This window comes from Schistocerca gregaria, chromosome 6 (assembly GCF_023897955.1).
Source record: "Schistocerca gregaria isolate iqSchGreg1 chromosome 6, iqSchGreg1.2, whole genome shotgun sequence".
NCBI classification, from domain to species: Eukaryota; Metazoa; Arthropoda; class Insecta; order Orthoptera; family Acrididae; genus Schistocerca; species Schistocerca gregaria.
In genome coordinates, this window is record NC_064925.1 from 490074478 (window position 1) to 490092772 (window position 18295).

Below are 18295 nucleotides of genomic sequence, written 5' to 3' on the forward strand. Positions count from 1 at the left end.
TAATGTTATTGCCTCCACTGTTTCACAAAATTGTGAGTTTTAAAGCAGAGCATTAGATTGCTGTTGTGGCTATTTCATAGTTTCTCTACTATGCCTCACACTAGCACTGCGAGTGAAATGTCATGTGATTGTTCCAGCAAGGTTGATACTGCATCCAGTGCTTGTGTCAGGAAATCTTAAGCCTATTCACATGAAAGCCTCATTTGCTAAGCCCAACCCTATGGAACTACACAAAATAAATTTTTACAAAATCTTAATAGTCAAAACTTCATCTGTAAATGTTGAGCTCAGCAGCAGTAGTTTAATCTGTGATTATAAGGTGACTCCATATGTTTTAATGACAAATATGGGGAAAAACTTCATCTTATAATCAGGTAAATAAGGTAGCTACAGTGGATTCTTATTCATACAATAAATCAGTTACAAGAGATAAACATTATTTGGCCATGCTGACCACCATGACCAGCAGTTAAATCCCAGATGCATACAGCACAGCTGGAGTCAACAGCTGATTTCATCACTGCAGCTACTATAGTTTGCATTCGCCTGCTCTGCATGTTTCAAGAACTAGTAGTAGGCATGGAATCTAGAAATATACGTCATCTACTTATGCATGGCTCTCATAGGGACCATGAAGACTTGATTAGACTAATTGCAGTGTGCACAGACACCCCATATTCAAATTGAACAGGACTCTCCGCTAATAAGTGATACATTGTGAAATAGCTTCTGCTGTTCATTTTACAGTGGTTTGCAGAGCATGGATGTAGACACACATGTAGACAGGTGTGCATTTTGGGAATCTCAGTGAGCTGGTGTTGTGAACTGACTACAATAGAGGAGACCTCCACAGCACCACGTATTTCCAAAGCAATACAATGGTTGCCAAAGATATTACCAACATTTATATTGAATGTAACTGTTCACTTTGTCTCAAAATGTCCGAAACCGGTGTTCACCAGTCTCTCAAAAGATGGCAGATTCTACAGTACAGCAAGTGTGAAGCAATAGCAACTATTGGTCAGAATAACACCCGAGACCTGACAGACAACATATGCAACCTTGTATGCGTATTAGCATTAATATATGTGTCTGCTAAAGCCCAAGTGGAACCAAATGCCATATTAAGAATTTGAGATTGAATCTTCTGTATTTCAGGTCTGTGAAAGGGACTTAATTCATTCAATGGAACGTATGATAAATCTGATCCGATGGTGAAGGCCTTCTCCAGGCAATCCCATCAATTTTGATGATTGTAAAGACGTGTTTCAAGCTTAAATCTGAGATATAGAATAATTCAAGAAGACTGGTTTGATGGGGAGGGTTGCACTGCCCTATTCATGCATGAAATTATAGCATATCAGCTACTAATACTACTACTACTAATAATAATAATAATAATAATTATTATTATTATTATTATTATTATTAATAGTGGCAGACGGGGATGTGAACCTGGGACCCAGGTTTGAGTCCCATTCTGGCACGTAGTTTTAATCTACCAGGAATTTCAGTTTATATTTATACTGCAGCCACCACATCAGTGGTGTATGGCAGGAAATTTCACCAGAGCCAACCACCTTGAATAGTTTGTGGTTATCTGAATTCTCGTGATACATGATGGGGCTGTGAGGAAACAGATTGAAACAGTGAGGCTGTTCTTTTGCTAATGGAAGAGCAAAATGCTGTGTTGTTATACTACATTTTGTCCATGATGGTACTTCCATCTTATCAGACAAACGTGACTGTTTCAAATGACTCAGCGAGGTCAGATCGTTATCCCATCCTGATTGCTCTGACAACAAACTTGCCCCCCCCCCCCCCCCACGTCACATAGCTGTGCCAATAAGTTGTAATTGTGAAATAGCTATCTGGGAAAATTATTTGAGACTTGGCTAAAGGAGGAAATGACTACTTACCTACCCCATGCTGCTGGTTGTGTGCCACATGATTGGTTTGTGGGTGTATTGGAGAAAGCAGCTTTCACAACCATTCCAAGAAAACTGCTCATTGCCTGCAAAATAAACAGCCTATGATGTAGTTGAACATTGAATGATTTCAGGCTATTAGACAGCAGACAACAGAAGAAATGTACTTAAAATATGTATTTAAAAATGCAGTTGACACCAAAGTGAAGCGCTCCTTGAAAAAATGCACAAATGATGTCAATAGATTAGTAGATTGTTCTGTGCCATGCTAACATGGACGATAGTGGAAAGACTAGATTTATAGAAACAGAAAATATGCTCACATCAGAGATACAACAACAGATAGGATGGAAGACTTTGCAGGCAAAATCACCCAATAGTCTGTTACACCTCAAGCAATTTCATTTCATTACACCATGAATGATCACTTCCTGTGTACAATGAGGGAACTTCAACTGGCAATCAAGCAAACCTCTAACATCACCCGCAGATTAACAAGTTGTTACTTGATGATCACTTGTTTGCCATTAGAGGATTTACAAAATCTGTTAAGCATCCACAAGCAAATGTAATTTACAGAATCTTCCCAATGACATTGTTGTTGTTGTTGTTGTCTTCAGTCCTGAGACTGGTTTGATGCAGCTCTCCATGCTACTCTATCCTGTGCAAGCTGCTTCATCTCCCAGTACCTACTGCAACCTACATCCTTCTGAATCTGCTTAGTGTACTCATCTCTCGGTCTCCCTCTACGATTTTTACCCTCCACGCTGCCCTCCAATGCTAAATTTGTGATCCCTTGATGCCTCAAAACATGTCCTACCAACCGATCCCTTCTTCTAGTCAAGTTGTGCCACAAACTTCTCTTCTCCCCAATCCTATTCAATACCTCCTCATTCGTTACGTGATCTATCCACCTTATCTTCAGTATTCTTCTGTAGCACCACATTTCGAAAGCTTCTATTCTCTTCTTGTCCAAACTAGTTATCGTCCATGTTTCACCCAATGACATGGGTCACATAAATTGTTGTGCCCATTACTAAAGCAAGGAAAAGAGCCTGGTCACCTCTGTTTTATGAGCTAATTGCTCTAAGCTGATACTTCAGCAAAATTCTGGGGTGTTACTGGAATATTGAGAAGGAATACAGTTGCTCACTACCAAGCACAAAAACGCTTCAAGAATGGAAAAGCATCATCTTCTAATCATACAGTATTATTTGCTGACATCTTGGCTTCATCCATCTGGCACAAATTCCTCACCATAGCTTTTTTTTCTTTAATTTTAATGCTTTTAATATCTCAACAACACACAACAATATTAAAATCCTTATACTAATATGTCTTCATGCTCTTAGAGTACCAGAGATCTTTATTACTGTTATCTCTGAGCTGCTTCACAGCTGTTAGGCATATATTAGATGTTTGGTTTGTGATGTTCGGTTCGTGGACACTCAGCTGCACAGTCATCGGCACCCGTACAAAGTCCCAATTTTTCACAGTCCAATTTTTTTCACAGTCTAATCTAGCCACTGTCACGAATGATGAGGACAACACAAACACCCAGTCCCTGAGCAGAGAAAATCCTCAACCAAGCCGGGAATCGAACTAGACCATGAGCTGCGGACAGGTATATATTCGAATGAGCACTCAAATGCTGAGGCCTTATGATGCCTTGGTCAAGGAGTAATTCTGAAACCAGTATTATAAACTGCCAATATGGAGGGTTTCTTACAGCCACATGATAAATTATGCTAACAATATGAACCTATAATAAATGGCCATGCCCCTCCAGGATATCTGATATGCACTAGATCATGCTGTCATACTACTTGACAACTGACTGCTAAAATGGGTTAGCGATATCACCTCACAAATCATAAGTCATTGTATTTGCTCAGCAGATAGAATTGGGAGATCATACAGTACTGCCCCCCCCCCCCCCTCCACTTGTTCAGTTAATAAGTGATGTTCAGAAGGCTCTTAGAACATTTATCATTTCTCTCTTAAAATAAAAAGCATAGTGCTGAGTAGTAGCTGCTACTTAACATACTTAACAGGAAGTTTTATTACTACTCATTTCACTGGAATAATTCTTTTCTCAGCTTCTCACTTTGTGCAACATCTGCCTGCTTTCCATAAATGAAATGTCAGACATGAACAACATATTCATAGAATCCATGCAGACACAGTGCCAAATGCAGTGAAAATATCCATTAATGGATGAAAGTTAACTGTTCAACCATTTGTGGGCAGCACTTTCTCTGTTCTGATCTCTGAGCACGATAGACACCCCCCCCCCCTTTTCTACTCTCAGAAGATTGCGGTTTATGGATTGGAAATGCAGCAGGTGGTACAGTATGTTAATGTAACAGATGTACTTCCATGAAACAGTCTCCTCCAATTACCCCCATGGGATAGATGATGTTAGAGATTCCCCAATTTGCTTATTTGACTCAACAACAGAAAGTTATTTGAATCACATATTATTATCTGTAATTAGTGTCACAATTAGCAAGTACCCTTGTGCAAGAGGCTATGCAAACCAAATAACCAATCTCCCATTAATATCACCACTACCTTTGCGTCAAAAAATGCAACTCGTAAAAAAATCATGAAATTTTTCAAGACTGTACTTGAACATATAACTGAAAGTGTTCCCTTGGAGAACTTCTGTTCTGTATAACCTATTGTCTGTCAAATGGTAGTGCTGTATTTATTTATTCCTTAATCTTGTATCTGCTGAAAGGCCTTATACAGCCAAAAAATAATATTCCCCCCTCATCCTCAGTGATGTAAATGAATTTTATTTGTTGCCAGCTACTATGTGTTCTCTATAAAATGCAATAAAATTGCTTTTATTATCTGTATTTATTTAATATGGTGCATGGTAGGTATACCCACCACCACCCAAATAAAATGAAACATTATTTCCTTACATCACTTTTTCCAAATATGTGCAAACTATTAAGAACAATGTAGGAATAGATAGATTGCTACTTATCCTAAAGAAGACACACTAAGCTGCAGACAGGCAAAATTAAAGGACACTTAAACAATGCTTTCAGTCATAGCCTTCATCAGCAAAATACAAACAGAGAAACACGCACCATTCATACAAACAAGTGAGCACATCTCCTGGACACGTGAACACCAACACCAACACCAACACCTGCACCTCAGGCCACAATGCAACTATCACATGGGATGGAAGAGTCTGGAGGGGGCAGGGAATGGAAAGGGATAGTAGTATATGTGTGAGGGAGAGAGTGGAACGGTGCCTGGTGTAGTGTGCAAGAACTAAAATGCAAACAGGTGTAGTGTCTGGAGGTTGTGAGGCTGGGAGGTGGGAAAAAAGGAGAGAAATGGGGAAAGATGAGCAGGTGTGTTGGCAGAGGGCAGCATACAAAGAGGCTGGGGGACAAGAATGAGGAGGAGATGGTAGGACAGAGAGTGTGGGACTGTTGGGTGGAGGGTGTGGGGACAGTAATTTACCATAGGTTGAAGCTGGGATAATTACAGTAGTGGAGAATGTGTTTTAAGGGTAAATCCCACCTGTGCAGTTGAGAAAAGCTGGTGGTGGATGGGAGGATCCACATGGTTCAGGTAGTGAAGCAGTCATTGAAATCAAGCATGCTATGCTCAGCTGCATGTTGTGCAACAGGATGGTCTACTTTGTTCATGATCACAGTTTGGCAGTGCCCGTTCATCATAATTGGTTAGTAGTCACACCAGTATAAAACGATGTGCAATGATTGCAGCATAGCTGGTAAATGACATGACTGCTTTCACAGGTGGTCCATCCTATGATGGGATAGGATAAACCTTTGACATGATTGGAATAGGAAGTGCTGGATGGGTGGATTGGGCAGGTCCTGCACGTGGGTCTTCCATGGAGGTATGATCCTCATAGCAAGGAGTTGGAATTGTGAATGGCACAGGGATGGACTAGGGTGTTGTAGAGCTCGGGTGGGTAATGGAACACCACTTCAGGAGGGGTGGGAAACATGTCGAGTAGGATGTCCATCGTTTCAGGACATGATGATAGGTAATCAAAGCCCTGGCAAAGGATGTGGTTCAGTTGAGCTAGTCTAGGTGATACTGGGTGATGAAGGGGGCACTCATTTGTGGCCTGTTGTTGGGAATTGTGGGAGGATTGGGGATGTGAGGGGAAATGGTACAGGAAATCTATTTGTGGACTAGATCTGGGGGATAGTGCCAGTCTGTGAAGGCCTTGGTGAGACCCTCAACATATTAAGCAAGAGAGTTCTGGTCACTGCAGGTATGCTGTCCCCGGGTAGCCAGGCTGTGTGGGAGGGATTTTAAGTTTGAAAGGGATGACAGCTTTCGAAATGCAGGCTAGATTACAGGCAGTTGGTTGGAGCTGTCAGTCAGTGATGGCCAAAATTCTTTCAGTGGGGGCACAATAACTATGCACAATGGGGTGTCCAGAATGAATTTTGGGGAGCATGTAGAAGGTAGGTGTGCGGGATTTCATAAGGGTAAGGAGGGAAATGGATTCAGAGGAGAGGTTTAGGGAAGAACCTGAGGCTTTAAGCAGGTATTGGAGGTTTTGTTGGGCTGCTGGAATGGGATCACTCTGGCAGAGTTTGTAGGTGGAGGAGTCAGATAATTGGTGGAGGCCCTCTGCTAGATAGTCACTCCAATTTGAAACAACAGTGGTAGAACCTTTGCCCGCAGGTAGGATGATTAGGTCAGGATGTGTTTTGAGGTTGTGTTTGGCTATTATTTCTTCTGCTAAAAGGGATCTGCTAGAAGGGATCTGGGGAAGGATAGTGAGGCTAAGTGGGAGGTAAGGAATTCGTGTAAGGTGGAAGCAGTTGGGGCGAGACAGGATCACTATTGAATGGCGGTGTGAACTGGCAGAGGCACGGTTCAATGTTGGAATTAGGTTGGTTTTGGATGGTGGGATTGTCAGCAAAGAAGTGCTTCTAGTGCAAGGATTGGGAGAATGATTGTAGATCTTTCATCAGTCCAGCATGGTTAAATTTGGGTGTACAGCTAAAGATGAGGTCTTTGGCTAGGGCTGAAACTTCTGTGAAGCTGATAGTTTAGGAGGAAATTTTAACGACAGTGTTACGGGAATGTTTCAGCTCTGGACTTGGTGGCGTGTTGATAGGGATTTTTAGGGGATGTGGCAAGTTGAAAATGACAGCTAAGTAGCTGGGTTCCACCACCATCATTATGAATCATGGTGACTATTTGGCAGAGGGTGTTTGCCAATTATCTGACTCCTCCACTGATAAACTCTGCCAGAGTGATCTCATCCCAGAAGTCCATCACAACCTCCAATGCCTACTTAAAGCATTAGGCCCTTCCCAGAACCTCACTCATGAACCCATTTCCCTCCTCATCCCTGTGACCCTCCACACACTCACCTCCTACATGCTCCCCAGAATCTCCAAACCCAGCAATCCTGTGTGTCCCATTCTGGCTTGTTTTTGTGCCCCCACTGAAATAATTTCAGTCCTCATTGACCAACACCTCCAACCAGTTGCACATAATCTAGCATCCTGCGTTAAAGATACTGACCACTTCCTTCACTGACTCTCCGCCATCCCCACCCCTTTACCTCCTGGATCCCTAGTCATAACTGTTGACGTCACCTCCCTGTATACCAACATCCCTCATACCAATAGTCTTACTGCTATTGATCACTACTTTTTCCAACATCCTTCAGACCCACTACCCCATTCCTCATAAACCTTTCAACTTTATCCTAATCCACAACTACTTCTCCTTTGAAGGGAGGTATGCAAACAATACACAACACAGCTGTGGGCAATCTCCTATGCCAACCTTTTCGTGGGCCATCTAGAGGAGACCTTCCTAGCCTCCCAAAATGCCAGAATCTTAGTCTGGTTTCAGGTTCATTGATTAGATCTTCATGATCTGGACGTAGGGTCAAGACACCGTATCATCGTTCCTTCACAATCTCAGTGTCTTCTCTCCCACCCGCTTCACCTGATATTCCTCAACCCAACTTGACACTTTTGTAGATGTTGACCTCCTCCTCCTCCTCATCTATGATGGATCCATCAGCACCTCTGTCCATATTGAATCCACCAACCACTGACAGTACCTGCATCTTTGAGAGCTGTCATACCTTCCATACCAAAAAATCCATCCCATACAGCCTGACCACCTGGGTACAATGTATTGGCAGTGACAAGAACTCCCTTGCTCAGTATACTAAGGGTCTCACCAAGGGCTCCACAGACATACAATATCCCCCGGACCTAGTCCGCAAACCGATCCCCCATCCCTGTTCTCCTGACACCCCCCAATCCTCCCAGCGGCCCCCAGGAACCAGCCACAAACGGGTGTCTCCTTTGTCACTCAGTATAATCTAGATTGTAACAGCTGAACCACATCCTTCGCCAGGGTGTTGGATTATCTATCATTATGCCCTGAAATGAGAGACATTCTACCAGAGGTGCTTCCCACCCCTCCCTAAGCTGGTGTTCTGTCATCCACCCAACCTCTACAACATCCTAGTCCATCCCTATGTCTCTCCCAATCCCAACCCCTTGCCACAAGGATCATATCCCTGGGGGAGATCCAGGTGCAAGACCTCACCAGTCCACGCACTCAGCACTTCCTATTCCAGTCCTGTCACAGGTTTATTCTACACCATCAGGGGCAGGCCTCCCTGAAAGCATCCATGTCATTTACCAGCTGTGCTGCAATCATTGCACAGGTTTTTATATTGGTAGGACTACCAACCAGCTGTCCTCCAGGATGAACAGCCACTGCCAAATGTGGCCAGCTTTTCTGAATTGTACAGATGTGAGTTATCCTTACAACACATTCTCCACTCCTGTAATTAACCCAGACACAACATGAGGCATCATACTGTCCCCACAGCCTCCACCAACAGTTTCCATCCCCCCTGTCATATTATTTCCTCCCCATTCTCATCTCCCAGCTTCTTTGTTTGGCACCCTCTGCCAACTCACCCACCCATCTTTCCCCCCTCTTCTTTTGTTCCTTTTTCCCCATCTCCCTGCCCTACACCCTCCTGACACTTCACCTGTTGGCACTCTAGTCCCTGGACACTCCCATCAGACAGCGTTCCTCTCTCCCCCCACCCATACGCTACTATCCCTTTTCCTTGCCCGCCCCCTCCAGATTGCTGCTTTCATCACATGTGATAGCTGCATTGTGTCCTGAGTTGTAGGAGTTGGCAGTCATGTGCGCATCAGGTGTTCTTGTTTGTGTGTATGAATGCTGTGTGTTTCTCTGTTCCTGTTTTGCTGTTGAAGGCTGCGACTGAAACCTTTGTGCAAGTGTCTTTTAATTTTACCCGTTTGCAACATAATGTGTCTTTTTTACAGTAAGTAGCAATCTATCTTCTCCTACATTGTTGATATTTCTACCTGGAGTTTCCATTGTCTAAACTACATCCATTAAAAATACAGGTAAAGAGCAAATGACATTCATTGGGCATATAATCTGAGGTAAGGTTGAGAAAAATCAATAGAGTAAGCCATTAAGCTAGTTTACTTTTTTTTTAATAGGTAGTAAACTGTTTCTTTCAATTTTTTCTGAAGCAGTTGAAGATACATAAAAAATGCATATGTACTTTTTTTGTGAAAGCTTTACATGGTGTCAGGTGGAGATAAAGCTGTGACAACTGCTTTATTTTTAATAGGACAGGTACAGAGATAGTACTGAAGGCTGCACGTCGTCAGTGTCGAGCCCATTCGCAAGCTCTGAAGGCCCACCTGGCAGATGCATTGTCTCGGGTCAGGCAAGGCCTCGCGGCATCTCCTGCACCTCTGGCCAGAGTTGGATCAGCCAATGGGTCTGGGCAAGTCGACACACTCTCCAGTTCCTTACCTGAGATGCAGGCTTCTCTAGTGCTTGCCACTGTCGAAAAAGTGAAAGGCATCCTGCAGGATTTATTGGTATGTTTCTCATTTTCTTATGTGTAATTTAATGCTACATAGCAGCTTTTATAGATGTATGTAATTGTTGGGATTAGACTATCACCATTATTTATTTGTCATACAGGACACAGCAAGCACAATAAATGCCCATCAAACAGGCAAGACAATTAATACGCATTATGCTTCACTCCTTCCTGGGTCAAACACTCACCATATCCTTAGCACGCTACAAAGAGTACTTATGCCCCAGCCACTCTGTCGTCCCATTTGCACCAATGCCCAACTTACTTGCAATATGACAAGTTTTGACTAAGTGTGATTTTTGGAAAACTTAGGTCCTTGGGCTGGCGTTAGCTGTGCTGTTTATCAAGTACTGTTATTTGTATCAGCGGATCAGTGACCATAAGTGGGAATATTGAAGAAACATCGTATGTCATAGAGAGTGGGGATCTTGGATTTGTTTACTCGATAACTGATGAATCAACCTTGTGTGGGCTTCCATTCAGAGTCAAGATGATAAAAAAATTTAAGGAGATTTAATATCTGAGTATTTCAGTCTACATCTACTTACATGTACTACAAGCCACCACGTGTTGCATGGTGGAAGGTACCTTGTACCACTACTAGTCATTCCCTTTCCTGTTACACTGGCAAATAAAGCAAGGGAAAATGTCTATATATATCCTTCCACATGAGCCCTAATTTCTCTTACCTTGTCTTTACAGTCATTACGTGAAATCTATGTTGGCAGCAGTATAATTGTTCTGCAGTCAGCTGCAAATGCCAGTTCTCTACATTCTCTCAATAGCTGTTCACAAAAAGAATGTCATCTTACCTCCTGGGATTTCCAATTGAGTTCACAAAGCATTTATGTAATACTTGCACATTTGTCAAACCTGCCAATAACAAATCTAGCAGCTTGCCTCTGAATGGCTTTGATGTCTTTGTTTAATCTCACCCGGTGTTCTCAGAAATATCTGCACTAGTGTTCTATATGCAGTCTCCTTTATATATAAGCTACAATTTCCTAGAGTTCTTGCAATAAATCAAAGTCAGTCATTTGCCTTCCTTACTACAGCCTTATGTGCTTGCTCTGTTTCATATCACCTTGCGATGTGATGTCTAGATGTTTAGTCACTGTTACTGTGTCAAACAGCACACCACTAAAACTGTATTTGAACTTTAAAAAATTGTTTTTCATAGTCATCATCATTAACTTACATTTTTCTACATACAGAGCAAGCTGCCATCCATCACACCAATTAGAAATTCTGTCTAAGGCATCCTGTATCATCCATCAGATAAATAAGTAAATGTCGTGTGGCGAGTGCCTCCCGTCGGGTAGACCGTTCGCCTGGTGCAAGTCTTTTGAGTTGATGCCACTTTGGCGACCTGCACATCGATGGGGATGAAATGATGATGATTAGGACAACACAACACCCATTCCCTGAGTGGAGAAAATCACCGACCCAGCCGGGAATCGAACCCGGGCCCTTAGGATTGACAGTATGTCACGCTGACCACTCAGCTACTGGGGGCGGACATCCATCAGATCATTTATGTATATGTAGAATGAGAGCTGTCTTACCACACTTCCCTGGCGTGCCCCTGGTGATAACCCTGTCACTGTTCAACACTCGCCATCCAGTACAGGTACTGGATTCTATTACTTAAGAAGTCTTTGAGTCACTCGCATATCTGAGAACCTATTTTGTATTAATAGAGAACCTTGCAGTTTTTCAGAGTATCGTAATATAATTATAAGAAATAAATGTCTGAAATAAGAATTGCAGAGAGAGTTCATAAATTTACTTTTTTCGCAACAGCAGGGAATTTTTATGAGTCTGAGAGGGTAACCAATTTCAGTTAAATTGGCTTATGGGATTCTAACATTTCCAAATTGCCTTTAAATGTTCCATCATCATTCGGGTATGCATCTGGGACAGTATAATTTCTTCTTCCAGTTTTTCTGCTGTTTATCTTACAGCCATCTTCAAGGTGAGTTGGTGACAAAATTAGAACTACTTGACGAAACACTGTGAAGTAATTGCATGTGCATCAGAGATAGGATTGTCAACACAAGAACGTCTGTCATAGATAAAACTTTATGCACCTAAAACTAAAACATAGAGTTGTGACTCGCCAACCTTTCAAAGTGCCGCCGCGCAGGTACGTGTGTCCTTTACATGTGGCACTGTCTGCCAGCCATGCAGCAGCAGCGCCATCTAAGCGGCCAGCCAGCCAGTGGCCACTAGACTCGGATTCAGTTATGATTTGACTGTTAAAATGTACACACGTCTTACTCTGTTTACTTGATCTGTGACTTTCATGTATTGCGTCTTCCTTGAAATATATTTGTTCAACTTGAAGTTATAACAATTGACGACAAAGTAGTGATGTTTCCATGGCTACTTTAGAGCAACTATTGCAAGGTCCCATAGAACAGCAAACACTTCTCACAAATACGATTCGTGATTTTGTCATGGCATCAAATGCAGGGCGTCTCTCATCGTTGTCTCTACCTCCTTTTCCTCCTTATGACGAGACGGCGGAAGACTGGTCTGATTACGAAAAATGTCTTCGACAGCACTTCTTGGCCTTTCATGTCGCGGACGAACAAACATGTCTGTCTCTGTTCCTTTCATGAATTTCACCTCAAATGTATCGGTTGTTGTCGCAGTTGGCTCCTTTGAAAGCTCCTGCGTCTTTGTCGTTTGCTGAAATGTGCTCACTTCTGCCCGTCTATTTTCGAAAGCAAACACATGAGATAGCCTCTCGTGTTGCCTTTTATCATTGTCAAAAAAAAAAAAAAAAAAAAAAAAAAATCAATCCTATCGCGCTTGGGCTGCTGAACTTCACGGCCTCATTAGAAAGTGTCAATTTGTTACTGAAGTTCACAAAGAATCCTACGCTGATTCCTTGGTACCGGATGCTATTATCCGATTGATGACCGACAAAGAAGTTAGGCAACGTGCCCTTCAGTTGGCAAATCCGACTCTAGGTGAAGACCTATCCATCGCCCAGTCTTTTGAAATTTCTCACTCCGCTGGAGTGCAAATAGAGGCATGGGGCGATGTCTGGGAAATACAACCTATGTGCGATGTTGACGAATCGTGTGGTGTGTCTCCGTCGGCCGATGTGGCCGTCGTATGCTCTCAAGCGCAGCCTCGGCCTAGCTGTAAACAAACCTCTAAGAAACTGCAGCAAAATCCAAGGCAACTTCCTTCATGTCTGCGGTGTTTTACGAAACATTCACGAGAAGATGGAACGTTGGGCCATGTGTCACAAATGCAAAAAGAAGGGTCTTGTGTCATCTGTTTGCAAATCCGACCGCATACGTGATGTTCATGAATGTGACGCTGATCCTGATTCTGTGTTGTCTGTCAATTGTACTTCTTCCCTTTCAGGGAACACTGTCCAAATACTTGGTCGAGATGTTCGCATGCAGATGGATACTGGTTCTGCTGCCACTATCATCAATTCTCAGTCGTATCTTCAGTTGGGTTCTACAGTCCTGTCACCTGTCACTAGGCAATTACAGACTTACAATAAGCAGAAAAAGATTTCTCTCTTGGGACAATTTGATGCTGAGGTATCTTACAAATCTGTCGTTCGCACTGTTCCCATATTTGTGGTTGATCATAGTAACGCGGAGAATATTTTTGGTTTCGATGCCTTTCATGTTTTTGGGTTCTCCATAGACGACTCTGTCAATATCATCTCTGATGCTATTCCTTATGCTCAATTGGATTCCTTGTCGACGACATTTTCGTCACTTTTTTATCCTGGGTTAGCCCGTGCAAATGACTTCGAAGCCCATATCATGCTCAAACCCACTGCTCGGCCTAAGTTTTTTCGGGCTCAGCCCATTCCTGTGGCTCTTCGTGATCAGGTCAAACAGGAGCTGGATAATCTCACTGCTTCAGGGGTCTTGCTTCCTGTCACTTCCAGTGAGTGGTCCTCTCCTGTCATTGTCATTGCTAAGCCAAATGGTGATATTCGTCTCTGTGGCAATTTTAAAGCCACTGTAAATGCTCAATGCCTTATCGACACTTACTCAGTGCCTCGACCTGAAGAATTGTTCACTAAACTTGCTGGAGGCCAGTATTTTTCTAAACTTGACCTGTCAGAAGCTTATCGTCAACTTCCTCTCAATGCTGCTTCCCGGCAGTGTCTGGTACTTGACACGCCTTTCGGTCTCTATCAATACCAACGATTGCCATTCGGGGTTGCCAGCACCCCTGCTCTCCTTCACCAATTCTTGGAACAATTATTGCTCACTGTCCCTGGGTGTATAAATTACCAGGATGACATTGTTGTCACTAGCTCCATCACTGACAAACATCTTCAAAATCTCTGCACACTTTTTCATGTCTTACAGACTGCCGGTCTTAAGTGTAATCTTCAGAAATCAAAGTTTTTTCAGGCATCTATCACGTACTTGGGGTTTCAACTCTCTCGGGATGGTATTCGTCCGCTTCAGCAAACTCTCGCTGTGATCGATGCCCTTCCTCGCCCTACATCTATTAAGGAACTGCAGGCCTTCTTTGCGAGAATAGCATACTATCACAAGTTTTTACCATTTGATGCTTCGGTGGCTCAGCCGCTGCATCGCCTGTGGCATAAAAATGTGCCTTTTCACTGGTCTGCGTCATGCGATGCAGCTTTCTAGAAATTGAAGACTATGCTGAAACAGGCCCCGTGCCTGGCTACTTATCGACCTGGCCAACATCTTGTTCTTGCCACCGATACCTCTCAATACGGGGTTGGTGCAGTCCTTGCGCACCGTTTTTCTGATGGTTCTGAACAACCCATTGCTTATGCCTCCAAAATGCTCACGGATGCCCAACAAAAGTATTCTCAACTTGAAAAAGAAGCTTTTGCCATTATTTATGTTTTTCATAAGTTTGGTGTTTTTCTCTATGGATCCAAATTTCACCTTGTTATGGATAACAAACCACTTGTTTCCTTGTTTCATCCATTAACGTCACTTCCCGACAAGGCTGCACACTGCCTCCAGCGTTGGGCTCTTTACTTGTCTCGTTTCAATTATGAGATTCATTTCTGGCCAACGGCTCAACATGCGAATGCTGATGCACCGTCTCGCCTTCCCATGGATCCTGATCTGGCATTTGATAGGGACGAACTAGTGTTTCTACCTGGATGTTGCCGAGCAGCGGGTTGTGGACGAGTTCCCCATCACTGGGGACCAGCTGGTGGCTGCTACGGGTTCTGACCCTACCCTCTCCCGGGTTTTACGATGTTTTCAGAAGGGTTGGCCAGATCGTCTGTCTGCTAAGACTTCTGATCCATTGCGGAACTGCTACGCTTTGCATTACCACATCACAACTAGGAATGTTGTTCTCCTCCTTTCCGCTGAAAATGCTTCGCTGCATGATGTGGTAGCTGCGCCTTTGCATGCTTTGGGCTTGCGCCTCCTTCAACAACGGCACTGGGGTGTCTGCTGCACAAAATCTCCGGTGCGCCGTCATCGACTCTGAAATCACACACACGGTCGCTGCCTGCGGCCGTTGTTCATTACTGGCCACCGCCCCGAAGTCATCTTTGTCACCGTGGCCTTCACCTGAGATGCCCTGGAAGTGTATTCATGCTGACTTCGCCTTTTAGGTACTTATTGGCATCTCGTTATTGACACCTACTCTAAATTTTCTTTCATTGTCCGTTGCACGTCGCCTACCACCAAGGCAACCACCAATGCTCTAGCTCACTTTTTCTCTTTGGAAGGCCTTCCCTCTACTCTTGTTTCTGATAATGGTCCGCAATTTGCCTCTTCCGATTTTGTGGATTTTTGTGCCCGTCATGGCGTCATGCATGTCACGGCTCCAATTTCTGGCTTCTTACAGTTTCACCCCATGGGCGACCACAGCCCGGCTGAGCTCTTACATGACCGACAGCCCCGCACTCCACTTCATCTTTTGCAGTCTTCCACCTCACGGCTGCGGGTGCCTTTGCTTGGCCAGTTCACCGCCGATGACCTTGTATGGGTACGGGGATATGGCAGGCGGCCAAAATGGAGTCCTGGCCACATCTTACACCACCATGGCCAATGCCTGTATGAAATCCAGATGGACACAGGTGTTGCAGTGCATCATTCAGACCAGCTTCAGCCTCGTGTGCCAGCAATGCCTGTTCCAGATGCCGCTACACCACCTTGGGCACTACTTGATGCTCGGGATACTGGAATCTCTCATTACTCACATTGCAGTCCTCTCACCATCATATCAGTGCCAGCACAAGAACTGACGCCACCAGGAGACCTGCCCATGCAGGAACCAGATAACCATCATCTGTCGGAGCAACTCTACTTGCCTCCTTCTCCTACAGACGCGGACACATCGCCCATGTCTCCTGTTATAACAACCGAACTTGCCGCAACAGTCAGATTGGTGCACGGGGCCCCAGCAGATTCGACCCCCATGTCTCCTATCATCTCGACCCGTTATCATCGGGGACACTTCCATCCATACGGGAAGCCTCCTCCTCGAGACTTGACAGCCAGTCAAACACCACCTATGGATGTTAGCAATCTACAGGCCACCTCCATCAAGACCTGCGCAAAAAATTCAAAGGGGGGAAAAGTGTTGTGACTCGCCAATCTTTCAAAGTGCTGCCGTGCAGTTATACGCATCCTCTATATGCGGCACTGTCTGCTAGCCATGCAGCAGCAGTGCCACCTAAGCGGCCAGCCAGCCAGCGGCCGCTAGACTCGGACTCAGTTATGATTTGACTGTTAAAGTGTACACACATCTTACTCCGTTTACTTGATCTGTGACTTTCATGTATTGAGTCTTCCTTGAAATACATAGCAAGTGCTGAGTCAGCAAATACTCAGTGCTTACGAATGATGTGATTAATCTTTAAAAAGGATGGCATATGTTGAATACTAGGCAGTGAAGACTCAAAACAATAATTCGTCTGGAAGCATAGACATGAAATGGATGGTTTCCATGATTTGTATCCCCTATGTGGAAAATGTTTCTTCAAGAATCAGCAGAATAATGAAGAAGCTTGAAATAAATCCAATCTTTCATTTACTGACCAAGATGACATATCTTCTGGGATCTATAAAAGATGATGTGCTTTTATTAAAGGTGAGTATTTATGAAATTTCTTGTCAGTCTAGTAAAAGTTACCCACTGTACAAGGATGGTGCACCAGAGACCAGGGACACGTCCAGCTTTTGCAGCCCAATAAATCACAGTGGCTGAACATTGTAATTCCACTGACCATTCCATGGATCATAGGAATGCCAAGATATTGGCAGTGGCTTCATCCTACTGGGATTCAATTGTCAAGGAGGCTGTGGAAATACAATTAGCAGACAACCTGCTCAGCTGAGATGAGGGTTTCCATGTTACAAATCATAGCAATCGCTCATTTCAAATCCATAATCCAAGAGGAATTATTGCTTTGAGTCTTCCATTTAAATAATTAACTGCATGATTTGTGAGCACCATTTATTTACTGACTTGCCACTTGCTATGGTTTATTTTTGCATGTATTACATTTTATCTGTGACTGACAATCTTGTTGCTGAGTCTCTTCTCTGATACACGTGCAGTTACTCTACAGTATTGTGTCAAATTTTTTTTAATTCTGTCAGCAACTCACCTTTAACAATACTGTATGGTTATCAACCAAAATATCTCAAGAAGAAATAATACTGCCAAGGATGCATGCCCGAAAGATGGATATTCTGTCCACCGGAAAACGTAAAGAAATACTTGTAAATGTTTTGATCATGGAACAGTCAGTGATAATGAGTATTCATCATACTAGTACCAGGAGCCTACTGGCTGTATCAGGTGCCCACACCTTAGTTTTTTAAATCAGTTAATACATAACTAGCTCCTTCTACACATGGGATGTGAATTCTACATTATTCATGGCTCAGAATGTCATTCAAGGGTGAGATAGTTTAGTATCTGCACTGGTGTAACAAGACAGTCTGAACCCTTGTAGAGATGTGCATGGGGATAACTCAGGACAATGCTGGCATGGGTGCCTATTGACTGAGTACTAGGCAACAACATTAGGCATTATGAACAACATGAGATCCCCAGTAGTTGAACTCAGAGTAAGCACTGGCCTGCTCAGCTTACTGCTGCCTTCAGATAAACACCTCTGTCAGAGGGTCTGCCCACGGAACGTGGCGCACACACACCTTCAATAGGAGGTTTCCACACTGTGCCGCAGTGCTGCCAAGGCCAGCTCATCTGTCTCCACCATCACAATGTCTGATGCTGGGGATACTAAATCCCTCAAACCTGAGACAGCCACTTAGAGCCGAAAATGGCTGGGCTTGAGCCATGACCTCTGGCACACAACTGGAGAGGCTGCTGGAGAACATGACAACAGATTTACCACCAAAGGGGGCAATGCTGACGCTGCTGTTTCCACTGGAAGGGTGGAAGGGCATAGAGGCTGAAGCAGTGGGGT

General features: G+C 43.7%; 1 protein-coding gene across 1 annotated transcript in view; it reads left to right on the forward strand.

Moving 5' to 3' along the window:
• LOC126278078 (vacuolar protein sorting-associated protein 51 homolog) overlaps positions 1-18295 on the forward strand; it is a 106232-nt gene that overhangs the window by 64905 nt on the left and 23032 nt on the right. Inside the window, exon 9 of the mRNA XM_049977914.1 lies at positions 9598-9853. Coding sequence (XP_049833871.1) covers positions 9598-9853 — 256 coding nt within the window. The remainder of the gene's footprint in view (positions 1-9597; positions 9854-18295) is intronic.